General features: G+C 35.1%; 4 protein-coding genes, 1 non-coding gene and 1 pseudogene across 6 annotated transcripts; all 6 read right to left on the reverse strand.

Moving 5' to 3' along the window:
* Positions 1-5631: 5631 nt before the first annotated feature.
* Positions 5632-6614, reverse strand: LOC125221641 (putative glutathione S-transferase). Its single transcript, XM_048123821.2, has 2 exons — positions 6239-6614; positions 5632-6154 (listed from the first exon to the last, which is right to left on the reverse strand). Exons 1-2 carry the CDS (start codon positions 6545-6547, stop codon positions 5804-5806), a joined length of 660 nt encoding a protein of 219 aa, XP_047979778.1. The 5' UTR covers positions 6548-6614; the 3' UTR covers positions 5632-5803.
* A 4714-nt stretch (positions 6615-11328) lies between these two features.
* LOC125185179 (putative glutathione S-transferase) lies at positions 11329-12259 on the reverse strand (annotated as a pseudogene). Its single transcript, XR_016134691.1, has 2 exons — positions 11861-12259; positions 11329-11778 (listed from the first exon to the last, which is right to left on the reverse strand). The product of XR_016134691.1 is annotated as a putative glutathione S-transferase (transcript).
* A 2563-nt stretch (positions 12260-14822) lies between these two features.
* LOC125223825 (putative glutathione S-transferase) lies at positions 14823-15752 on the reverse strand. The gene is made up of 2 exons (XM_048127120.1): positions 15386-15752; positions 14823-15293 (listed from the first exon to the last, which is right to left on the reverse strand). Exons 1-2 carry the CDS (start codon positions 15692-15694, stop codon positions 14943-14945), a joined length of 660 nt encoding a protein of 219 aa, XP_047983077.1. The 5' UTR covers positions 15695-15752; the 3' UTR covers positions 14823-14942.
* A 3309-nt stretch (positions 15753-19061) lies between these two features.
* TRNAD-GUC (transfer RNA aspartic acid (anticodon GUC)) lies at positions 19062-19133 on the reverse strand. Its single transcript has one exon. It is a non-coding gene; the product is annotated as a tRNA-Asp (tRNA).
* Positions 19134-19911: 778 nt separating this feature from the next.
* On the reverse strand, positions 19912-20947 carry LOC125218677 (putative glutathione S-transferase). The gene is made up of 2 exons (XM_048120403.2): positions 20525-20947; positions 19912-20433 (listed from the first exon to the last, which is right to left on the reverse strand). The coding sequence occupies exons 1-2, from the start codon at positions 20831-20833 to the stop codon at positions 20083-20085; spliced, it is 660 nt and encodes a 219-aa protein (XP_047976360.1). The 5' UTR covers positions 20834-20947; the 3' UTR covers positions 19912-20082.
* Positions 20948-24159: 3212 nt separating this feature from the next.
* Positions 24160-25660, reverse strand: LOC125218679 (putative glutathione S-transferase). Its single transcript, XM_048120406.2, has 2 exons — positions 25320-25660; positions 24160-24671 (listed from the first exon to the last, which is right to left on the reverse strand). The coding sequence occupies exons 1-2, from the start codon at positions 25626-25628 to the stop codon at positions 24345-24347; spliced, it is 636 nt and encodes a 211-aa protein (XP_047976363.1). The 5' UTR covers positions 25629-25660; the 3' UTR covers positions 24160-24344.
* Positions 25661-25993: the final 333 nt, after the last annotated feature.

Here is a 25993-nt window from a genome sequence, read left to right on the forward strand (position 1 = left end):
ACACTAAAACATTTTCCTTCTCATTTTTCAAAAGTGATCTGTCGATCTATTTTCCTGGAACTTATGCCATATCTGACTAACTCCTGGGGAACATAAGCCCACTAAAACTCCTAGTGAACAGAATTCACGAAACTCCTGGTGAACTGGAATGTATGGGCTCATCCCACTTACAAACCCGAATTCACAAAACTGAAACTCCTGGTCTAGTAGCGACATTGTCCTTGCTAGTCAATTAGATAGGCAAAGTTCAAAACAAAACATGGCTTGGCATAACCTTTGCAACTTTAATTTTCTCATAAAACCTTTTTGGAACATAAACTCATTTTTCTTTTATCAAATGCCGAGCACATACTTTCAAGACTTCCTTTCCTCATAAACATTTTCGACTAAAACTCATTTTTCTATCGGTCAAAGCCGAACTCATAACTTTCAAAACTTCTTTTTCCTCGTAAATATATTTGGAACAAAACTCATTTCTATCGGTCAAAGCCGAACTCATAACTTCGACAAAGGCTAAACAGTTCACGAGTACTCGTAAGGCAACACATAACATCATACTATAAATCACATCACTTTCACTTTATGCAAATAGCACTTTTCATAAAACTGCACATTAAATAGCAAGCTCGCACTTAACATCATATCTTAAATAGAAAGCGCACCAAATACTTTTCATAAATACTGCAATCATACATTAAACTGAAAGCTCACTAAACACTTTAGTTCGAAAGCCCACGTAAAAATACTTTAGTTCGAAAGCCCACGTAACATCATATCATAAATAAAAAGCTCACTAAAACACTTTAGTTCGAAAGCCTACGTAAAAATACTTTAGTTCGAAAGCCCACGTAAAAATACTTTAGTTCGAAAGCCTACGTAAAAATACTTTAGTTCGAAAGCCCACGTAAAAATACTTCTCGTAAAAACTGTAACTTTAACAGAAAGCCCACCTCATTCGCTTAAAACTCCTTAAATTGGTTTTTCCTCACTCCGCCTTTACTCGCAGAGATAGCCTTTTGAAAGCAAACAACGTACTAATAAGACTCAAGAAGTTCTCATACTTATAGGAATGCATGCCCCTAATTAATTCTCTTATCCTTCGTTCACTTCTAGGAAATTTTTAGAAACTCGCATATTAATTAAATCGGGAAATTTAATTAATAGCACTTCTTTATTAAACTTAATTATTTCCGTGGCTCGAGAACGTCATCTCTCTTTCCTCCTATTTCCTTAGTGGCCGCCCAAGGCGTCGCGGGGCGACGCCGGTCGGCTTTCGCGTCTCACACTTTACTACTTTTCTTCTTTGGAAATCTAAATAAATTATTCGGGAATTAATTAATTGAGCTCCAACTCAATCCTTAAATTAATCCCATCCAACAAATAGCTTCTCAAGTCCAATAAATAGGAATTCTCGGCCCACTTCCTAAAAATTAAACTTCCTTATTTCTCCAATTATTCTTTGTTCTATCTCCTAGATAAAGAATGGCACTTGGCCCAATAGTCCATCACAAAATATACACTCAAATAAATTCCTATGGGGCCTACCCCAAATGATTTAAATTTCACCCAGCCACTTAATTTGCCTTAGGCCCAAAGCAGGGACCCATTTACTCATCTCCTCCATCGTGACTTCTCCCTTCTCAAATTCCTATCTCCCAAATTTCCAGACTAGGGATTCTCGAACGAGACGAGAACAGCGGCGGTTCTCCCTCCTCCCTCGCGACCTCTCCGGCGGAATCGTCGTCTCTCCGGCGAATCATCGCCTCTCTGCGTTGCCGGAACTACACCGGCTCCGCCTCCTCTCTCGAATTCGCACCTCGTCTCCTTTCCTCTCGGCGGGATCGCGCCTCACCTGCGTCGCCGGCAAACTCGCCTCGGCCCCCCTCGGCCGAGCGTTCTTCGGCCAGCGCCGGCGGCTCCCTCTGGCTCCGTCTAGCTCTCTATTCCTCTCTCGGCTGAATTCGCCGATGGCAGCCCGTCGGCTCCAAGCTCACTCCCTCCGTCGGGCTCTCTCTCTCCGCCGAGTTCTCTCCGGAAGGCAGCGACGCCATCGCCCCTCTCTCCATCTTCACTTGGCGGCGCCGACACCAGCCGCCGCCTTACTCTGCTGCCCCGGCAGCATCTCCGCTCAGCCGGGCCTCTCAGAGCTCGTCGCTGCCCGTCCGTCGCCGGGCAGCTCCGCCCAACTAAAGCTAAGTCCTCTCCCCCCACCCCTTACTCCTTTTTCGAGTTATGGCAGTAGCTTATTTTTGGAAAAGAAATTCTCCATTGGAGTCTTGTGTGGCTTATGGTGATATATTGCTCAAATTGAAAACTTGCTAAGTTCTTGCTTATGATACTATGCCACTGAATTCATATGGGGGGGGGGGGGGTATCTTGCGGCTATCTCTAATTTGTATAGCTCTAAGCTCTTGAGCTTCAACTTAGTGTTACATGATTGTTATTGTTTTCATCCTTGCTGTGAGGGTCCTATGAAAATTCTAAGTTCTTGTTTCTATGATTCTAAGTTATTGGCTATCTATTGGTTGATCTACATGATGCGATGGAGATGGGTGTTGAGGTTGTTGCGATTACCTTAACGTAGTCGAATCCTCCTCGGTGGTGGCTGTCCTTGCCGTCACCACTCGCTGCCCTCTCCCTCCTCCCTCGCTGCTCTTCTTATGGTGTTGTGTGGAATTTGTGGTGATGAAATGTGGTGGTGGAGGAGGTGAGGAGAGGCTGTTTATATGGTGCTAATCTATTGAAAGCTAGGTTTGAGACTTGGAGCCAAAGGCTCCTATTTTGGGCTTGCTAGCTCTCCCACTTTCGAGCTTGATGATTGTGAGATTCTTGCCGTTTTGGTGATTGTGGCTGATCTTCTTGGCTGATTTCTCGGCCTTGATCGACGGGGAGATGAGAGTTTGTCTCATCTTCTACTTTTGGGCTTGTGTAGGAGCTCGTTCTCCAATGCCCCTTTGTCTCGACTCCCTTTTGATGTTAGAGGAGATGGTGACCAAGATTTTCTTACCTCATGCTCTACTTTGTAGCTTACTTAGCTATATTACCCACTAAATGCTTCATTTCTTTATTTAGCTTGTGCTTCCCTCTCTCTTTACTTGTGTGTAAGTTTCTAACCCCAATTTGGTGTAAACTTTGTAGGTACATGGAGGCATTCTTGGAGCTTGTGGAGGGAAGCAAAATCGAGATTAAGAAGGAGAGGAAAAGAAAGAAGATGCTCCTCTTGAGCTCATTTGGTTCTATTCCCAATTTAGTTTGCTTCCAACTTGAGAATTAAAGAAGTAGGATAGATAGCGTAGAATAGGTGCTTGTTGATTTTATCACACTTGTGGGCATGTATTATTTCCATCGTCCATGTATTTCCATTTCTTCACGCTGTATCCACATTTATCCAATAGAAGTATACCCTTTACTTTTATTCTTGAAATATAAAATTCCTTGCACTTTATTTCCAATCGTCTCTTAGTCCAATTTTTTTTTTTCTCCAAAAACTTTACACGAAAACTCGGGGTGTTACAGAGAAAGTAATCTGATTTCTTAAATTTTAAATTCTTGTAGTTGTTTCAGTTTTTAATCAAATTGAGAAAGTATTCAGAATCCCGAGAACGAGGAAAATTAGTAGTACAACTTTCCAGGGTTCTGAATCATAACTTTTCTTTGGTATTCTTTTTCTCAGTTTTAAGATTCTTACATATTTAATGCACTATCGTATAGTTTATTATTATTATTATTATTATTATTATTAGTGTTATTATTATTATTATTATTATTGATTACAACGTTTAAAAATAATTTAAAATTATAAATCCTAATTAATTTCATTATAATAAATAACTATATTTAAAATTATCATAATTATAACTATATTTTATAAAATTTTATAATATCAATAATTTATTAAATTATTAAAATATAATTAAATAATATAAATAGTATAATACATAATTATTATATTTTATAAATTAACAATTAATCAATAAAGTCGTGAAATTTTATATTATAAAATTTATTCAATTATAATATCAGTAAATATAATAATTATAATAATTATTATAATAATAATTATAATTATAATAATAATAATAATAATTATTATTATTATTTAAACTATCTAATGTATTAATAAATAGTAATAAATAATAGTTATTATTTGTAATTAATAATTTATTAAAAAAATTTCATTATTATTCTTTTTTTATAATTAAGATAATAATAAGTATACTTTTAGTTTTGGTATTTAAATTAAATAGAAATTAAAAATCTTGATATTTTCCAAGAACATGAAAGTAAAGTTTCTAGGAATCAAATTCCCGGGATTAATTTTTCCCAGGAATCATTTTCCTTGCCATCTTTACTTTCCCGTCAACCAAACATGGCCTAACTATCTTTCCTTTCATATCTCTTAATTTACCAATTTTATTTTAATTCTCGTGCCATATCATATGCCCATATTTTTATTGGACGGAGAGATTATATTTTAGGTGGAACATTTTTTTAGTCCATGAACTTTGCCAAACTATTCTTTTTTGGTCCGTAAACTTTGAAAATATCTTTTGAGTTACGTCAACTTCGACTTAATACTATCATTTAAGCTACTTTTTCACTATTTCGAATTTTTCTTAGGACAAAAATACCCTCAGGGACAAGAGAGACAATTTAGTTTATTTACTCTCTCTTCTTCACTTAAATAGTTAATATCTCTTTCTTTCTTCTTATCTCTTCACTAACCTAACTAATCTCAAAACTCTCTAGTCTCTAGATATCTCTGGTCTTAAATCGTTGAACTACTTGGATATTTCGATCAATCCTACACTGGTTATTTCCCAGTTGATATTCTGTTGTTAGTTAGTCTAAGATTCTTGAACATCTCGGGTGTTCTGGACTCAAACTACGCACACCGATTCTGAATTCTTGTGTTTGATGCTTTGAATTCTTCAAATTGGGGTGAGAATCGACTTTGACATGGACAATTAATATGAGGAAGGAAGAAGGGGAAGGAAAAAAAGAAAGAGGAGGAAATTAAATATTTTAATGAAGAAGAGAGAATAAATCGATCAAATTGCCCTTTATGGTCTTAAATATATTTCTTACCGAAAAATATATAAAAAAGTAGTTTAAATGATATTAAGTTGAAGTTGACGGACCTCAAAAGATATTTTCAAAATTTACGGACCAAAAATGATAGTTTGACAAAGTTCGTGGACTAAAAATTATATTCCCTCTATATTTTAGTATACGTTTGCTATCTTTTTCCACTAATATTTAATTAATTTTTTAAACTCTTTTTTGAGTCTAAGTAAAGAATATAATGTGGGACTTTTAGAGTTAAGTATAAAGTTTACAAGAAAAATATTTTAAAAATAATTTTAGTATCTCCATCTCGTAAAATTATAAACTATTTTTTTTTTGTCCATTTTATAAAAATAAAAACTCTGTAAACCTTTTATTTTAATAAATAGATCCCACAATCTATCAACCTTATTTCCTCTATTATTTTACTATCTTCTTTTCTCTTACTTTATCTATTTTTCTCAACCTCCCAGTTACTACTTTACCAATACCTTTTTTTAGATACCAATTCATTTCCTCTAAGACAGATATTAATAGCATGCACACGAAAGCAAACACAAATAATGACGAAAACATATGCTCTCTAACAAATACACCAATCTTTGACATATATATCACACAATGTCTTATTCGAACACAAGCATACATAGATAAGAAACTATTTATCGTACCCATAATTAAAACACGACACTATAAATAAACGATACACATGCTGGAATATTGAAGTCGCTCTTAATTAGTAGAGACTGCCAGTCTCAAAAGCCCTCTTCAACCACAATCTCACTCTCTCCTTCTCAGGCATATTTTTCTTCACAAAGCTATCATTGCAAAACTCATCAGCCCATTTGCATATATTAGGAAATTTATCTTGCGTCAAAATGTGGAATCCAACCACATCTTGAAGAATTGGAATCCCAAATGCAATAAAATTGGCAACCAAATCTACCAGTCCAATGTTGTTGCCTCCGAAGAATTTCTTGTCCTTGATTTCATTCTCTAGAATCTTGAGCCCTTCTTCCGCTTCCTTGGATGCCTTCTCCCTCTCCTCTCCCGCACTCCAACATGCTTTCCACAACGGACCCGAGCACTGAAATCATCAACTTAATTACTTCACTTTCTTAACTTCAATTATGAAACATGATAAAAAAAGGCAAGGGTTCAATTTTGGTACCTTATCCTCGATGAACTTGGCCCAGAAACGCGACATGGCACGGTCGTAGGGATCTTTGGGAAAGATAGAAGGACCTTCCCACGTCTCATCGATGTATTCAAGAATCACACTGGACTCAAAAATGGGTTTGCCATTGTGAACTAAAACAGGCACTAGCTTGGTAATTGGATTATATTCAAGAAAAAGAGGTGATTTGTTTTTGAGATCTACTTCAATATATTCATATTCCACACCCTTCAAATTAAGGGACATTTCCACTCTCTTCACAAAAGGGCTAAACCAAGCTCCAAACAACTTCACTTCAGACATTTTGTATCTGTATCTATGTCTATGTATTTAACTTTATTTTGGTGGATGTGTTATACTACTAATCCTAGTTTTGGAGGTCTACTTATAGAGAAGGAAAACTTGTTCACTAAGACAGAGTGAATTAAAAACTTGCACCTAAGATGTTAAAAATAGTTTTGCTAACAACCAGTTTGACCGAACAATTGGAAATCGTCAATTTCTTAAGGAGGAGTAGTATATTATTCTATGTCCGTATACGTTTTACGTAAATTAGCTTGATAATTCCTCCTTTTGAATGAATACAAAATTCTTACCAATTGGAGTAGTATACATTATAAGAAAATTTATATTATTCATAGCTTTTATTTATTTATTTCTGAGTTGTATTTGTTCTTCAATTAGAAAAAATACCTAAAAAAATTGAACTAATAAGTGATTTACGCATGCAAGTACGTCAGAAATAGAGAAAGGATATATGCATGTAGGAGTATTTATTTTAGCGGTGGGAACGTGGGGTACAATGTGGATAGGGATTTCATTCCTCCCAGCCCATCTTCCAGGTCAATTTATTGGAATAGTTGGGTGTGGGCTAATCAGATTAAATTTACGATCACAGCCCTAAACGTTCAGATTTCTAGTTAGCTCAGTGGGCTAATCGGATGACAATCAATTAAAATTATTTTATTTAACTATTATCGTAAATATTTTATATTTTTTTATAAATTAGTACTCCCTCCGTTCCATAGTAACATAGTCATTTTGCCATTTTGGTACGTTTCATAGTAATAGTGTCATTTTCATTTTTAGTAAAAGTTAACAAATTTTCCCACACCTACTTTACTCTCTCTTACTATTTTTCTCTCTTCATCTCTCTACCATTTTCATTTTCCACTTTATTATCCCTTTACTTAATTCACTTAACATAATTTTTCTTAATCTCCGTGCCGAAAAAAAAAGTCTCCATTACTTTGGAACGGAGGGAGAATATAGTACACATTTATGTCATTAATTCTTTTTATTTATCATTCTCAATATTAATTAATTTTAAAATAGAGGTGCATATATTATAGTACTACATGGTTTTTCTGTTTTGATTTATTTGTGAGTTGTATTTGTTCTTCATTTCGAAAAAAATATCTAAAAATTTCATCTATAATTGATTTATATACGTATGCACCTACGTCAGAAGTAGAGAAAGGATAGCTTGGAGTAGGTGATGGTTGCATCAAATGCTCTCGAATTTCAATGTGGATATATAATGTTTTTTTAGGGAGAGAGATGCCCCCAAACTAAAATGCATTACGCAAGTTATGGTCTCATCAAGATCCCCAGCGTTTATTTAAAATTTTAATCACTTGGCTCTTGAGGCTTTGCCCAATTTTAGTTAATTTTCTCCATTGAATTGAATACCTTTATTAATATACAAGTGATAGTATTAAGTTTTGAGTTATAAACAGCTTCAGTTCGTGTTTGCAAGAGCGTGTCTATTTGTTGTTCATTGCCCTTTTGTTCTTTTGCGTGCATGTGATGTTGGTTTAGGTTAAGGTCTTCTTTTTATATGGAAGGCACACTTGTTCATTGTTCATAGAATGAATAAGTTACAAAAAGATGAATATGGTGCAACAGCCTTTATTTTAAAATGAAAATCGCCGTTGCCGGGGATCGACCCGGGTCACCCTGGTGACAAGTGGGAATACTTACCAGTATACTACAACGACTTAATGTTCTTGTAACAGCCCGCCCTCCTAGGGTACAATAAATGCGGCGGCTGCTACCAAATGGACTCTAAAGAAGTAAACATAGGCTAGGGTTTTATTTAAAGAGTGTTGACCATAGCATTTAGAGGAAACATCAGAGCAGTAAAGCAACAACTTAACCTAGAAGCTTGAATAAGAAAGAGAAAGGGGTATCTTAAATAACGATCAAAATCTCAAGAGTACGACATAATATCCAAGATAAAAATCACAAGAAAAGGGCTAAGGCCTCAAATCGGAGGCAAGATGCAAATATCCCAAAAACAAATCCTAAAGTGTATCAAAATTCAGCGGAAGACGACCAAGAGAAAGAGTAGCTATGTATGAGGACACAACTACGCTTGAAGTTCAAAATATCCATCTTAATTAGTTATCATGCTCAACACCCGCCACCGCTCGTCATCGTTCAACCTGCACATAAGGAAAACACATGCAGGGCTGAGTATTTTGAAATACACAGTGAGCTCATTGCCAAAACATTTTATAAGTTATGCCACCCTTACCAAGTGAACTCGAGTTTTAAGCAGTTATAAGAGAATATCACGAGTATCACAAAATATATTTTCATAGACTGGCCAGTCAAAATAACTCCCCATTTTCTCATCAATTTTCACAATCACAATCTTTCCATGGTGCGACGAAAGTGTGGCCACACTTTTCGCCCACGAGACCGGCCGACTAGCAAGGACGGCTCCCGATCCCCTCGTGTACACAGCCTGGTAGGGTTTGCGGCCCATACTCAGACCCGAATTCGTATAATCACATTCATAGCCCTATAGCCCAATGGCGCGAACTCACAAACTAGGCATCAGGCACACAATATCACAATAAAGCAAACATGGGCATGGCATAACAGTTAAACCACCCTTATAACACCAATCAATACTTTTGACAAAATAAAAGAGAGTTTTAAGAGTAAAGCCCACCTCGACTGCTTAGATTTCAAGTAGTTTCGCTATTCCGTTATCCGGCTTCGCAACCAAAGTTTCACCTTTTAATCACATAGGCACATATCACAAATTAGGTTCAACACTACTCTTACTCATGCATGTCTCAATACTTTTCCCTTTTTCCCATCGATTTATCTTATCATTACTAATCAATCAAGATCATGTTTATCACACAAGTTCTATTCGCATCTCCAATCTAGATCTAACATCGACATATGTCACACAAGAATATTTAGCCATCAAACACACACTACACCAACACAACACACACACACGACACGCACACACACACACACACACACGCCACACACATGTAACATATTCCCATATCCCCTTTATCCCACTTTCACTCAACCAAGATGCATGAGGGCTCAAGAAGACCGATTAATCGGTTAGAAAGAAGAGGTTTCGAGTAGCAAGAAGAAGATTAATATAAGAATACCTTTTTGAGAAAAACGAACGGTAGAAACAAAGTATTAGACTCGGTTCTTCAAGATTCTTGGATCAAACTTCAATTCTTCTTCAAAAGATGACAAAAATATTGGAGAATGGAAGAAAAAATTGGAGAGAGTGGGAGAGAGGAGAGGGGCGAAATTTATGGGGGCTAGGGTTAGGGATTCTCTTATTTATAGTGCTCAACAAGATCTTATCTTTAGGTAACTAAAATAGAATATTTGGTAAGATTTCATTCTCCACAATTAAATAAATAAATATTGTGAAGTAGGAAAGAAGAATTAACAAAAATAGACTAGGGTATCAAGGCATGTAATTTTCGAAATATATGGCTCCCAATTAGCCAACATTTTGTTTTTGGTATATTTTACGGAGTAGAATAAAATATCACGGAGAAAAATAAAATATTAAAAATCTCCCCTTGGAAGAATGAATTAGGCGTGTATTTAGTCTTGTAAATATAAGGAAGGGATTTTTAAATATCAACTAAAATAGATATGGCAAGGTCTCTTGAGGTATGGAAAGATTTGGTAGAATATTTTAATTCTAGGTATGGAAGGAGATCAAATAAGGGATCAATTAAACAATAAAATAATTTCTTCCTTCCCAACATAGTGATTTTCGAAAATCACCAAATAACAAGGGGGTTTCGATTTTTCCCTCTTTAGAATAAGGAATAATTGGGTCTTGGATTTAATTTGGATAAATATCCCAAGAATTAAATTAAATCCAGAAAAATAGAATTTCTTCTTCAAAAATCAAGGGGGTCGAAAATGGCTAGTATTTATGGAAATTTTCTCTAATATTCTCACCCACCCTCAAACAATTAATTCACCTCATAATTTAATAAATCACGTGCCACATCACATAGTCAACAAATTTGACTTTTCAAACTTCTCGGTCAAAGAAGCTCATGCAATAAATCCACTTATCAAATAATTCACATCTTCTACGTCATCAATAATAAATTTTAGGGCTCTAAAATTAGGGTTCGGAAATTCGGGATGTTACAGTTCTTCTTCTTTCGTGTATACGTAACGGAATACTAACATTCAACAACAGTAATTGGATCATTGTTCGACTGCCATTAAGGATCCAATAGGCAATGAAATTTGGCCTTATCCAAGTTGGTCATAAATTGTATTCAAAATTATGTTGAAAATTCCTATAACGCTGAAAATTATATTCGATATTTGTTTGTTTGTTTATTTATTTGCAAACCAATCAACATACTGATCGATTTAACACAATTCAACCAAATATATATATTTTCAGTAGTATGTTGAGGCGAAATTTGAGCTTAATCATTCCAAAAATCTATTCAAATCTAATCAATGAAAATAAGTGCTCAGTGTATAAATGATTTACCTTTTGTTGTGTATATATATCATTGAATAAACTCTATAGAGATGAATTAGTGAAGAATGTAAGTTGAAGAGTAAATTTTAAGTGATAAAAGTCCAAGTCAATCCAAAAAATAATATTACTCAATAGTCTACAGTGACACATTATGAGAATGTATTTGTTTGAGAGTCAAAATTAGAGTGGTACACTTAAACCTAGGATAATAAGATATTTGTCACCAAATAGAGAAGCCCAAAATGCTTGAAAACAAAATTAAGGGCAATAAGTTTATCAGAAGTAATAACAAGAAACATCTTGGAAACATACGTAATTTGAAATAACAAACTCTTAACTCCACACAATTTCTTAGTCAAACAGACAACCACTACCCATCCATGATCCATAGTAACGCAAACCAAACAATTACACATTGAAGCTGTTGTGCTAGTAGAGATTCCCTGTCTCAAAAGCCAACTTCAACGCAGAACTCACTCTCTCCTTCTCAGGCAGATTTTTCTTAACAAAGCTGTCGATATTTATCTTGTGTCAAAATGTGGAATCCAACCACATCTTGAAGAATTGGAATCCAAAATGCAATAAAGTTGGCAACATAATCTACCAATCCAATGTTGTCACCTCCGAAGAATTTCTTGCCCTTGATTTCATTCTCTAGAATCTTCAGTGCTTCTTCTGCTTCCTTCTTCCTCTCCTCTCCTGTGGCCCAACACGCTTTCCACAACGGATCCGAGCACTGAAATCATCAACTTATAGTTCACTTTCTTAACTTAAACTATGAAACATAATAAAAAAGAACAAAGGTTTAATTGTTGTACCTTATCCTCGACGAACTTGGCCCAGAAACGCAACATGGCACGTTCATAGGGATGCTTGGGCAGAATTGAAGGACCTTCCCACGTCTCATCGGTGTATTCGAGAATAACAGTGGACTCAAAAATGGGTTTGCCATTGTGAACCAAAACAGGTACTAGCTTGGTAATTGGATTGTATTGTAGAAAAAGAGGTGATTTGTTTTTGAGATCTTCTTCAACATATTCATATTTCACATCCTTCAAATTGAGGGCCATTTCCACTCAGCTCCAAACAACTTCACTTCAGACATTTCTGTGTGTGTATCTATTTTAAATTTATATTGGTGGATTGGATGTGTTATACTACTACTGCTCTTAGTTTTGGAGGTCTACTTATTCTAGAGAAAGTCTAACTTGTTCGATAAGCCAGTTGTAAAAATAGTGTAGCAAACTACTCCATTAAGATAAGAAATAGTAGTACTATATGTGGTTATTAAAAATATGATGTTTGACGAAGACTGTAGGTTCTCTAAAAAGTGATTTATGTATATTTATTTGGCGGCGCAAGGAAACAATTGAGATACAGAGAAGTAGGTGATCGCATCAATGGTCTCCGATTCGCAGTTTCGCACGCATTTAGAGGAGAGAGATGAGCGCATTCAGCGGGAGAGTGACGCAGGGGCTGATCTCACAACCTACCCAGCTTTGACTTAATCTAATCATTTGGCTCTCCAACTCAATTTTCTTCATTAAGTTGACATTTAACAGACCCTATAGAATATAGGTTTAATTTTTAGTTTTATACTAGTAGAATACGAACAAGAATTTAGTAGAGTTTGCAGTCTATTATTTAAAACGGGAAAATATAAGTGGGACTTTAAACTCTGGACACTCTAAAATGACAGATTATGAGATTATTTCGTAGGGGGAACAATAATGTACTACTACAATTGATACTGAGTTGTGTTGCACTAGTATTTACCGTATTTCTCTAGTAGCAGTACTTTGACTTTTATACTCCATTTGTCCCATAAAAATATACTCTCTTCGTCCCATAAAGATTGTCTCATTTTTTCATTTTCCGTCCGTCCCACAAAATTTATCCAATTTCACTTTTTACAATTTTTGGTGATGGACCTCATATTCCACTAACTCATTCCTATTTATATTTTATTATAAAACTAATATATAAAAGTATGACTCACATTCCACTAACTTTTTCAACTCATTTTTTATTACATTTCTTAAAATTCTTGCCCGATCAAAGTGAGACAATCTTTGTGGGACGGAGGGAGTAGTACATTTTTTGTTGAGTATGAATTTTAATGCACAATTGTTAAATAATAGATAAGTAAAAAGAAAAAAGTAATTAAAAAATTGTTAGTGAAGAATGAATCTCACTTCATTAGAGAGAAAATAGTTTACAAATTTAAAAAATGCATATTCTTGTAGGACTGAATTAAAAGAAAGAATACACATTCTTGTGGGATGGAGGGAGTGAATACATTTTCCAACATCTCAACTCCTTGGTTCATGGTGTTGTACTTGTCTTTGTTAGGGATGAAAATATGGATATTGGGCATTGGATTTATTCATACCCTACCTGATATCAAATTTTACTAGATCGGGTACGAGATTAGGTAATACTCCCTCCGTTCCAGTTCAAGTGATTAATTTCTTTTTGGCCGTTGTTTTGCGAAGATGACAATAAATAGTTAAAGTGGAGAGAAAATAAAGTAAGAAATTGAATAATATAGAAGAAAATTATATATATATATATATTACTACCTTCGTCCAGTATTAGGAGTCCCGGTTGACCATTTCCATCCGTCCGGCATTAGGAGTCCCGGTTAGTCATTTCCATAGAAAGTTAAATAAAAATATTATAAAATACAACACTAAAAACACAAGTAAAAACACATCCAAAGAATAGAACAAATAATAATGCAAATGGATCTCACATTCCATTATCACACACTCTAATTATTACACACTCAATCATTTCTTAAAACCTGCACCCAACTTAACCGAGACTCCTAATGCCGGACTGAGGGAGTATTCTATTAATGATTTTACTTTCTCTCTGCTTTAACTATTTATTACTCCCTCCGTTCCAACTAAGTTGAGTCAAAAATTTTGGGCACGAAGGTTAAGAAATTGTGTTGAAAAGTATGAGAGATGAATAAAGTATGAAAGATAAGGAGATAGTAAAATATGTGATGGAATAAAGTAAGAGGGATTAGATGTTTTGTTTTTGTCAAAATAGGAAATGACTTAACTTAGTTGGGACATCCCAAAAAGGAATACGACTCAACTTAGTTGGGACGGAGGGAGTATCATTTTCCTCGAACACGTGCCGAAAAGCAGTCAATCACTTGAGATGGGATAGATGGAGTAAAATTTTAAAACATACCGGGTATCAAGTAATTTGTTCAAATAGCGGATACAATCGAATACTCCCCATGTTCTATAGTAGTGAAGTCATTTTGCCGTTTTGGTACATTCCATAGTAGTGGAGTAATTTCTCTTTTTAGTAAAAGTCAACACAACTCTTCTCGCCTATTCTTCTCTCTTATTTTATTCTCTCTATTTTTTCCTCTCTCTTACTTTATTAATTATCTTTTTATTTAATACATTACACATTATTTTCTTAATCTCCATATCGAAAAGAAATGTTTCTACTACAATAAAAAAGAAGAACATAATTAAGACACAATTTATTATTTAGAGTGTTTTTTTATCTCATACTAGAAAATAAACGCAAAGCGATTCAGAATGATATAAACTTTGACGTCTTAAAGTAATGGTATGAGAATCCTCTTTACCACGTTCTTAGTGTGATGACAATGGATATTTTGGTAAATCTCAATTCTAGTGTTACTATTAAAACTCTATTGTATCAAAAAATTTCATTTTTCAAATATGGAGGTAGTATTATATCAATAGTATGCCCACGAAAGCAAACAAAAAAAATGACGAAAACATATGCTCTCCAACAAATACCAAACTTTGTCATTACACAATGTCTTATTCGAACACAACCATACATGGAAAATACTATCTTCTATAAATAAACGGTAGACACACTGCAATATTCAGATCACTCTTAGTATAGACTGCCAGTCTCAACAGCCCTCTTCAACCACAACCTCACTTTCTCCTTCTCAGGCATATATTTCTCAACAAAGCTATCGTTACAAAATTCATCAGCCCATTTGCTTATATTAGGAAACTTATCTTGTGTCAAAACGTGGAATCCAACCACATCTTGAAGAATTGGATTCCAAAGTGCAATATAATTGGCAACCAAATCTACCAGTCCAATGTTTTCGCCTCCGAAGAATTTCTTGTCCTTAATTTCATTCTCTAGAATCGTGAGCCCTTCTTCGGCTTCCTTGGCTGCCTTCTCCCTCTCCTCTCCCGCGCTCCAACACGCTTTCCACAACAGATCCGAGCACTGAAATCATCAACTTATAATTAATTTACTTTCTTAACTTAAATTATGAAACACGATTAAAAAAAACACACACAAGGATTTAATTTTGGTACCTTATCCTCAACAAACTTGGCCCAGAAACGCGACATGGCACGGTCGAAGGGATCTTTGGGAAAGATAGAGGGACCTTCCCAAGTCTCATCGATGTATTCAAGAATCACACTGGACTCAAAAATGGGTTTGCCATTGTGGACTAAAGCAGGTACTAGTTTGGTAATTGGATTGTATTGTAAAAAAAGAGGTGATTTGTTTTTGAGATCTTCTTCAATATATTCATATTCCACACCCTTCAAATTGAGGGACATTTCCACTCTCTTCACATAAGGGCTAAACCAAGCTCCAAACAACTTCACTTCAGACATTTTGTATCTGTATCTATGTATATGGTATTTGAGCTTTATTTTGGTGGATGTGTTACTATTCTTAGCTTTGGAGGTCCACTTATAGAGAAGGCAAACTTGTTCACTAAGATTAAGACACAGTGAATTAAAAACTTGCAACTAAAGGTAGTACTACATTAAAAATGTATTTTGTTCCAAGAAAAAGTTGTGTACTAACAACCCTGTTTGACCGAACGATTTGAAATCGTCAATTTCTTAATATTTTTTGCATTGTATATATATCTAATCCTTGCATTTCTTTACTGGTAGCTCTTTTGATTATATTTTTATATTTACGTATATGTTTTATAGTGGTGCTTTTTTTAATTTATTTGTGAGTTGTATATGTTCTTCAGTTTGAAAAAAATATCTAAAAGATTCATCCATGTGCGCACGCACCTACGTCAGATGGTCTTTCAATGTGAGCCCCAGCGTTGCTTTTAATCACTTGGCTCTCGAGGCTTTGGCTAATTATAGTTATTTTACTCCATTAAATCGAACACCTACAGCATCTCCTCCAATGCAAATTGGTCAGCCATAGGCCAATCATAGGCCAGCCACTCTCTCTCTCTCTGCCAAGTCAGCAGCATTAAATATCTACCTGTCACATCAGATTTAGGCCAGCCATAGGTCAGCCGCAATAAAAATAATTCAAGAAATACTACATTTACGGAATTAAAATTACGATTAAATTACGGAATTAAATTTACGAGACATATACGGGAAAATTCATTAATTGCATTAAAAAAAGAAGGTACATAGATAAAAAAAAATTACATAATAAAGAAAAAAAACTATCGGCGTGCAGTCCTCCGTGCCCACAACTCTTCAATTATATCCTTTTGGAGTTAAATATGAGCATCCACTTGGCGCATGTCGGCATATTCCTTGAGGCGGCCGACTTCATCGAGAGGTACCCCACGTCGTACGCTAGGGGTGGCCGTTCCGTGGCTTGGACCGGCTTCATCGTCATTGGCCCAACTGTCAGTTGTACGCCTTCGTCTTCGACGATCATGTTGTGCATGATAATGCAGGTGTACAATATTTGGGAAACGCATTCGACATCCCACAAACGCGTTGGACCCTTAATTGCCGCCCATCGAGACTGGAGCACACCAAATGCGCGCTCCACGTCCTTGCGCGCCTTGTCGTGTAGGCTCCCTTCCAGGCAGTCGGACAGTTCTTCCACTTCCAATGCATACAATCTATGCTGCCTAACATCCCGGGGAACCCATGCTGTTCCCCGTGCATCTGCATCAAATTCTGACAATCTTGGGAGTAGGGCTTCGAAGGTACTCCTCACCGAAAATGTTTATCATGCCCTGACAAAAAAAACTTCAGACATTACAGAGCAGTCGTCTCACCGATGTGGAGGTACTCATCCCACATGTCTGTCGCGCCTCCGTAGGCCAACTGCCTGATTGCCGCCGTGCACTTTTGAATAGGGGTGTGGCCGTGTCTGCCAACCGCATCGTGCCTGAAGCGGAAATACAGATATCGACGCTCCAAAGCGTCAACGATACGCATAAACAACTCCCTGCGCATTCTAAAACGCCGCCTGAACATGTGCAGCTACGTGATATAGCCACTGATGTGCAGCTACGTGATCCCGATCAATCACTACTCGGCGGTGGACAACCCGTGGAGGGCGAGGTATCGCCTACTGTTCCACCCTACGCATGTACCGCTCCATCTCGCGGTTCATGTAGGCCTCCATAGCCTCGTTCATCCTCCGTTCGTACTCCTCAGCATCCCCACCACTACCACCACTGCTACCACCCGCGTTACTCATCGCTGATGATGCACTTGTACAGAAATTTAGAGAGAGAGAAAACTCGTTAAAACAAGTGGCAAATGAAAATGAAACTAAAATCGCGTTTATATAGGTTTTCAAAAAAAAAAACAAAAAAACGAAAAAGGGCGCTGGCCGATCGGCACGCTACAATGGCAGCCAGCGCCAGGCGATCGGCTAGCCCACGCCGCTTTTTTGCACCGATTTCGGGCTGGCCTGCTGCAATGGTTCGGCTAGCCGACCGGCTAGCAACATGAATCGGCTAGCTGGCATTGGAGATGCTCTTAATATACATAATTTTGAGTTATTGCAAGCTTAAGTTTAAACAGCTTCGGTTCGTGTTTGCAAGGGGCGTTTCTATTAATTTGTTTGTTATTATTTCCTTTGTTTCTTCAGTTCTTTTTGCCTTTTGTGTTTGTCATGTGTATGTGATGTTGGTTTTGGTTAAGGTCTTCACCTTAAATGGAAGGCAAACTTGTTCAATGTTCAATATTATAGATTGAATAAGTTAAAAAAAGATGCTATGACTCTAGTACCGTAAAATATTGTCAAAATTAAAATCAATATATAAACATAGATACAAGTGTTCTTTAACATTATTTATAAACACGTACCAAATCGTAGCATTTTAATCTATCATGCTACAACTATTAAATCTAAGCTAAATTGACTCATTAATGATGATGGACATAGAAGCAAATGAATATCAACATCAATTGATTCAATTTGATTATAAAATAAAATATAGAAAATAAAAGACTGGAAGAATCATATACATTGTATATTATGCTTTGATAATCTTTAGCCGATTGTTGCACAACATTTTATAGGCTCCAATTCTAGGTATACATGAAATATATTTTCTAATTCTAGTAAATATTCTTTTGATTTGATTTTCAATAATCCTTCATTGTATATTGTGTTCGATTCTTGCTTTCATGAAATCTTCTTTCCAACCCACATTCACAAGTTGGGTATCTAGTATCCTAATACTTGCAACAATATTCAATGTGATTAGCTTATAATCTATTCAAGAATTCTTAATTCACTTTTTTTAGACCGTTTAATTCAACAATATTCAGTTTGATTAGTTTATAATTTTCAATTTTCGTCCAATTAACCCAAATTGACAATATAAGTACATTGTACTACTACCTCTCACCACGAAAAATAAATCTGGTTTGAATTCTTGATGGAAGAGCAGTTTATATATAACGAAAGTTGTGTGAACTTCTGAATGTGGAAAGAGATCCAAATGAATTTTTTTTTAAGTTGTTCAGCGATTGTCACATTATAGTCGGCAGCTAGCCTTGAACAATTGTTACTCCTGTTAAATGAATAAAATGATTTCTTATTTTTAATCTGACAATTCATATGCCTGTTTTTGGTATTTTTTTATCAGAGGTGAAAAAAATTAAACACAACTTAGAAATTTTTAGAACAGTCTTGTACTCCCTGTTTTAATATCGAAACATATTACCTTTGCACAATTGGGTATTTTCTTACCATATTTCATCTTTGAGACTACCACAAATCAATCATCAGGATTAATAAAAACGCCGTTGCCGAGGATCGAACCCGGGTCACCTGCGTGACAGGCGGGAATACTTACCACTATACTACAACGACATCTTGTTTTTCTTATTTTCCTGTTTTCATTATTACTCTCTCCGTCTCTTAAAGATTGTCCCATTTTTCCATTTCCGTCCGTCCCACAAAGTTTGTCTCATTTCACTTTTACCATTTTTGGTAGCGGACCCCATATTCCACCCACTCATTCCTACTCACATTTTATTATAAAACCAATACTTTAAAAGTATGACCCACATCCCACCAACTTTTTCAACTCACTTTTCATTACATTTCTTTAAACCCGTGCCGGGTCAAAGTGGGACTATCTTTGTGGGACGGAGGGAGTATAAATGGTCCATTCAATAATACAATAATATGTTGTTCGAACATTATTGGATCTAATAGGCAATGAAATTTGGCCATATCTACGAATCCAAAGTTATTTAAGTACTTCTGATAAACTTATTGCCCTTAATTTCGTTTTCAAGCATTTTGGGCTTCTCTATTTGGGTCGAAATATATTACAGTATAAATATCCTAGGTAAGTATACCACGTCTAATTTTACCTCTCAAACAAATACATTCTCATAATGTGTAACTATATATAGAATACTTTATATATTGGATTGACTTGGAGTTTTATTGCTTAAAATTTACTCTTCCATTACATTCTTCACTAATTCATCTCTATAGAGTTTATTCTTTGCTGTACTATTTTCATAGATAAGATTTGAATATATTTTAGGAATGATTGAGCTCAAATCTCACCTCAACATATTTGGTTGGATTGTGTTAAATCGATCAGTACATATGTTGATTGGTTTGCAAATAAATATAATAAACAAATATCGAATATAATTTTCAACATAAGTTTGAATACAATACCTGACCAAAGAAACATCTCAGAAACATACGTAATTTAAAATAACAAACTCTGAACTCCACATAATATCTTAGTCAAACAGACAAACACAAATAATACACATTGAAGCTGTTGTGTTAGTACTTAGTAGAGATTCCCTGTCTGAAAAGCCATCTTCAATGCAGAACTCACTTTCTCCTTCTCAGGCAGATTTTTCTTAACAAAGCTGTTGTTGCACAATTCATCACTCCATTTCCATATATTTGGATATTTATCTTGTGTCAAAATGTGGAATCCAACCACATCTTGGAGAATTGGAATCCAAAATGCAATAAAATTGGCAACATAATCTACTAATCCAATGTTGTCACCTCCGAAGAATTTCTTGCCCTTGATTTCATTCTCTAGAATCTTCAGTGCTTCTTCGGCTTCCTTCTTCGCCTTCTCCCTCTCCTCTCCTGCGCTCCAACACGCCTTCCACAACGGCTCCGAGCACTGAAATCATCAACTTAATTGGACTAATTACCATTCTAAATGCAAATTATTAAACATTATAAAAAAAATAGTGAGGCTTTAATTTTGGTACCTTATCTTGGACGAACTTAGCCCAGAAACGCGACATGGCACGCTGGTAGGGATCTTTGGGCAGAATCGAAGGACCTTCCCACATCTCATCGATGTATTCAAGAATCACATTGGACTCAAAAATAGGTTTGCCATTGTGAACTAAAACAGGCACTAGCTTGGTAACTGGATTGTATTGTAGAAAAAGAGGAGATTTGTTTTTGAGATCTTCTTCGATATATTCATATATCACACCTTTCAAATTGAGGGCCATTTCCACTCTCCTCACATAAGGACTAAACCAAGCTCCAAACAACTTCACTTCGGACATTATGTGTCTATGTATATGTAGTTTAATCTTATTTATTGGTGGATGTATAATGTATTATTGACTATTGTGTGACATTGCTCTTAGTTTTGGAGGTCTACTTATACAACTAAGAAGGCAAACTTGTTCGCTAAGATTCATAGAGGAAGATCTTGCAAACTAAGATGTTAAAAATATGTCGTACATTTCTAATATAATTAATGTGATCGCATAGATGCTCTTCAATTTTAAATGTGGATATTCGCGTGCATATCGAGTCGAGACAGGAGAATGACGCAGGGGATGATCTCAACAACCTACCTGCGAAAACCTACTTACTCTAGTTGTTGTGTATTTATTAAATTCTTCTTAATTTGGTATTGTTTGAATTTAAGTTTGATTATTTATATTTGCTATTCTTGTTCTTAGCTTTTATTAATAACTAATTTCAAGCTTCCCTTAGGCCCCTTGTTAGAAATCTTAAAGAACAAAAGAAACAAAAAATATTTGGTATAGTGTTTTTGCTTGTTCTTTGTGTTTCTTGTAGTAGGCTCAAATACCTTTCCCTTCTAAGTTAGTTGGAACGTTTTTTAAGGGGCACAAAATTTTCAAAAATTGTGTTTAGTAGATTAAATGAATATGCTAGAAGAGATAATAGATTAAATGCTTAATTTTTTTGCAAAATAAAAGGTTACAAATATATTTAGCGGCGAATCCAGGAAAATGGATTTGTGAAATTAATAATTTTATAATTAAATATAATATAATATATTTTCAATAGTAAAATATATATAAACAGGAGTTAAATTGCACAGGGTCATGTTAAAAATGCATATATCTAATCACAATAATTAAGACTAATCATACTTCATTAGATCTTAAAATGAATGAATGAGATTAAGGCCAACAGATTTTAATAAATAGTACTCCATCCATTTCAATTGAGTTGAGTCGTATTCCTCTTTGGGATGCCTAACTAAGTTGAGTCATTTTCTTTGATAAAAAAACAATATATTCAATCATCACTTACTTTACTCTCTCTTTATCTTTCTTGTATTATTCATTTTCTCATACTTTTCAACATAATATCTTAATTTCTGTGTCTAAAAATTTTGACTCAACTTAATTGGGACGGAAGGAGTAGAAAAAATAACAACCAAGATAAAATAGTTAATATGTTATAACATAGTAAAAAAATAACATATAAATAATAAAATATTAATAAAATTGATTCCATTTAAAAATATATATAAAAATAATATAGATAAATTACTAAACATTTGATCACATCAATATTTTTTTAAATGTTTATTTACGGTGTGGACAGGGCGGTGGCGGTGGGGGTGGTGGCAGAGCCGCGGCTCCTATTGCACGACGGAAGAGAGCCGCGGCGGTGCCGCCTCCTGATTTTTTATTTTTTGTTTTTATTTTAAAAATTTTTATCTATAAATTATTTATTCCCAAATTATTTTTTCCATCCCATTCCATTCTATTTATTTTTGTCCAATTAACTTTGTTCTAGTTCAATTAAAATATACCGACTATTGATAAAATAATGTGACTTGTGGTTGTGGTATGGTTGTGACATGGTCATTATTGGGTTGGATAAATTTTGTGGCTGTGGAAGAGTTTTTGTGGCTGTGCCTTGGGCGGAATTGTTGCTGGGCACTCTATTTTGGACACTAGCTTTCTAATTCTTGTTGAGATGCGCCCCTCCAGTCTTAATTAATCCGTCACTGAATATATTTATGAGAGGGGACAGACATGGTTGCATCAATTGCTCTCTGATTTTCAATGTGGATGAGTGCAGATGGCTCGCGTTCATAGGAGACAAAGTGATGCAGTAGATGATCTCAACACCCTACCAACCTTTGTCATTTGGCTCTCCGAGTGAATTTACTTAATTAAGTTGAAAAAGTCCAAATCCTCCAAGTTCACTTTAAAGGGTTTGAGAAATAGCGTTGGCAATTGAAACTAAATATAAAATTATAACTATCACACATCGGTGTTCATATAGAATTGAAACCACTATATAATTCTAATGGGCCACTCCTCCTATTACATAGAACTGAAACTCCTATCACATGGAATTGAAACGACTGCATAATTCTATTGAGCCGACTCCCATGCGACTATTGATGTAATTTTGGCATGTGAGCTATGTAACTACGCTGATGATAATCATTTATGAAATTAATCCAAAAGTCTTATTTCAAGTTTAGTTTAATGCCCTTGTTCGAAAAACTTGAGAAGAACAAAAACGAAATTTTTTTGGTTTAGTGCTTGGTTTGATCTTGTTGCTTTTGGTTAGCTAGCTAATCTCTTAATTATTTTCCTTGTCTAGTGGTAGTTCTTTTTTCTTGCAAGCTTTTAAGGCCGGTTCTTGTGTAGATTTTTTCTTCTTCGTTTCGAAATTTAGTAGAAGAAATAAAAGGAATTTGTAGTGATTTTTTACCCCTATTTTGTTCTAATTTTCGCAAGGTTTGTGATGTAGTATTAATTCGTTGTTTAAATCTGCCATATTGTTCTTCTCTCTCTATTATTATGCTATTAAGCTTTAGTTAATCTTCTAAAAGGTTTTTAAACTTCAGCTTTTGTTTATGATATTTTCAAAGCATATTAGGAAGATTAGATTAAAGGATTGAATTTAGCTTTAGTCATACAGTTCAGCTGTAGTTTAGGAATTTTCAAAGCACATTTAGGAGATTTAATTAAAGGATTTTGTTCTCTAACTTACCTTTTAGATTTAGTTAATCTTCGTAAAGGTGTTTAAATATCAGCTTTTGTTTAGGAATTTTCAAAGCATCATTAGGAGATTAGATTAAAAATAAAAAGATAGTTTTAACTTCCTACCTTTTAACGTTTCCATCTAATTAGTGTTTTAAAATCAGATTTATTCATGCATTCAATCCTTTTATATATCATCCTTATATTAGTGATTTGGAAATCGATGGATCCTTTGCAGTTTAATAAAACCCCACGCCAATGTACGCCGTGTTGGAATAATTGAATGAACAATTACATAAATCTCTCTATGATTATTAACCGAGAACGACGGAGAAGGAGTACAAATCATAAAGCGGAAGCGTACCTTGATCCATCTAGAACAGAACAGCGGAATTGTTGGAATTGCTTTGCAGCTGCTATGGATCTTCCAAACGATCAGAGATGTTCTTCACAATAGTCTGCCGAGAGAATACAGAGATATTGAACGTTCTTCTGACGTCTGGGGACCATAACCCTAGCTTATATTTATATTAAATATAAACTCTTTTATTTTCTATTCGGTCCTCATCAAATAGAAAATCTCATATGGTTTATACACTTATTTCCATAACAAATAAATACACTTTAGCCCAAACTTTATTCTTTAATAGATTACTTTAATTAGGCAACTGAAAGATAGTCATACACATTAAATTAGTCATATAGAAACCCAAATTTCTAACACGCTGAAGCAACTATAATCATGACATTAAGTAAAACAATTGGTTTAATAAGAGTCAAAATAGTAGATGAGATGCAAGTGATGCATCTATGCACGCTTGAATTTGGGGATCATGACATCCATAGGCGGCAGATTTTCCTTAACAAAAGGATGGTTGCAGTAATCAGAGGACCATCTCCATATATTGGGAAATTGATCCTCTGTGATGAGCTCCATTCTTCCCGATGAAATCAGAGGAAACCAATACGCAATGAAATTACCAGCATGATCTACAACGCTAATCTCGTCGCCTCCGAAATACTTTTTTCCCTTGATTTCATTTTCAAGAACTTGGAAGTTTAGAATGGCTTCCTCCTTGAACTTTTCTTGCTCCTCTCCTGTCCGCCAACATGCTTTCAACATTGTATTCAGACACTGCACGCCAGATCACAAGGGTTTAATTATGGGAAAATGTAATGTAACCATCTATTTTAATAGTTGTATGTACCAACACTTGTTTTTCCACAGTAGCGTGCCAAAAACAAGTCAATCACTTAATCACATGAGCTTAAACGGATGAAGTATCATCTAATACAAAAATAAATGTCATTTCAAAGTTCAATGTGAAATAACTAATTACTAATACATTATGTCTCATCTGGAACGCACATATAAGTCCGTTTTCTGAATAAATTTTTTTATTTTGTAATTTGAGAAAATCAAAACTCATTTTCCAATCAAGCATACCCAATAAATCTCGGATTACATTTGATTCAGGTTAGTCGGGCCTAGAACTATTGGGCTTTTAGATTTATTGTCATCCTATACACGAAGGCTTATTAGATACTACTAGGAGTATGTAATATGGTCTCAGCTTTCCCATAACGTGTTGACTACACTAAACTTATGCAATTTGCTATTTCAAATTTTCAATAGTACTACTATTATATTCAACTTTACAAGAAAAATCAATAGTTTAAAGATGGTATATACTACATAGATAATAGATTCATATCAAAATTAAGAAATGATATGAAGTTGTGCGAAGAAATTAAGAAAGTATAACAAGTTTAGTAGACGAACCTTTTCATCGATGAAGTTGACCCAGAAACGAGCCATGGCTCTTTGATAAGGATCTCGGGGCAGAATGGGTGGGCCCTCCCATGTTTGATCGATGTATTCCAGAATTATCATCGTTTCCGCAATCGCCTTCCCATCGTGTATCAAAACTGGCACTTTTTTGTGGATTGGATTTGATTCTAAAAGAAGCTCAGACTTTGCTCTTATATTTTCTTCTACATATTCAAATTCCACACCTTTCATTTTCAGGGCCATTTTCACTCTCGCCACGAACGGGCTATACCAAAATCCCAACACCTTTACTCTCCACATCTCTCTCTCTCTCTTTCTCTAATATTGGTTGTTTGAATTTTTTTTATAGGATATATATACACATACAAGAATATTGAAAGCTGTGTGAACGAGGAAAGGATCCAAATGACTTTTCCTTCATTTGGTCAGCGATTCTCACATTATTATACCTTCAACAAATGTTTCTATTAATCACACTATTCATATGCCTCTTTTGGTAATTTTTGTCAGAGGTCAAAAATTTAAACAATAAAACCTGAAATTTTTAGAGCAGTCTAGTACTATCTGTTTTAAAATCGAAACATTGCCTTTGCATAATTAGGTACTCCACTATTTTCTTACCAAATATCATCTGTAAGACTACCACAAAATAATCATAATTAAAA

Source organism: Salvia hispanica, chromosome 1 (genome assembly GCF_029641045.1).
Source record: "Salvia hispanica isolate PSC_SH4W2 chromosome 1, Shi_PSC_v1, whole genome shotgun sequence".
NCBI lineage: Eukaryota > Viridiplantae > Streptophyta > Magnoliopsida > Lamiales > Lamiaceae > Salvia > Salvia hispanica.

What these genes read in the sequence shown, in the direction of transcription:
- LOC125218677 (XM_048120403.2), bottom strand. Translation starts at nt 20,833, where the DNA reads ATGTCCGAAGTGAAGTTGTTTGGAGCTTGGTTTAGTCCTTATGTGAGG. An exon ending in CTAAGTTCGTCCAAGATAAG is followed by an intron (nt 20,434 to 20,524) that starts GTACCAAAATTA and finishes TGATGATTTCAG; the next exon opens with TGCTCGGAGCCGTTGTGGAA.
- LOC125223825 (XM_048127120.1), bottom strand. Translation starts at nt 15,694, where the DNA reads ATGTCTGAAGTGAAGTTGTTTGGAGCTTGGTTTAGCCCTTATGTGAAG. An exon ending in CCAAGTTTGTTGAGGATAAG is followed by an intron (nt 15,294 to 15,385) that starts GTACCAAAATTA and finishes TGATGATTTCAG; the next exon opens with TGCTCGGATCTGTTGTGGAA.
- LOC125218679 (XM_048120406.2), bottom strand. Translation starts at nt 25,628, where the DNA reads ATGTGGAGAGTAAAGGTGTTGGGATTTTGGTATAGCCCGTTCGTGGCG. An exon ending in TCAACTTCATCGATGAAAAG is followed by an intron (nt 24,672 to 25,319) that starts GTTCGTCTACTA and finishes TCTGGCGTGCAG; the next exon opens with TGTCTGAATACAATGTTGAA.
- LOC125221641 (XM_048123821.2), bottom strand. Translation starts at nt 6,547, where the DNA reads ATGTCTGAAGTGAAGTTGTTTGGAGCTTGGTTTAGCCCTTTTGTGAAG. An exon ending in CCAAGTTCATCGAGGATAAG is followed by an intron (nt 6,155 to 6,238) that starts GTACCAAAATTG and finishes TGATGATTTCAG; the next exon opens with TGCTCGGGTCCGTTGTGGAA.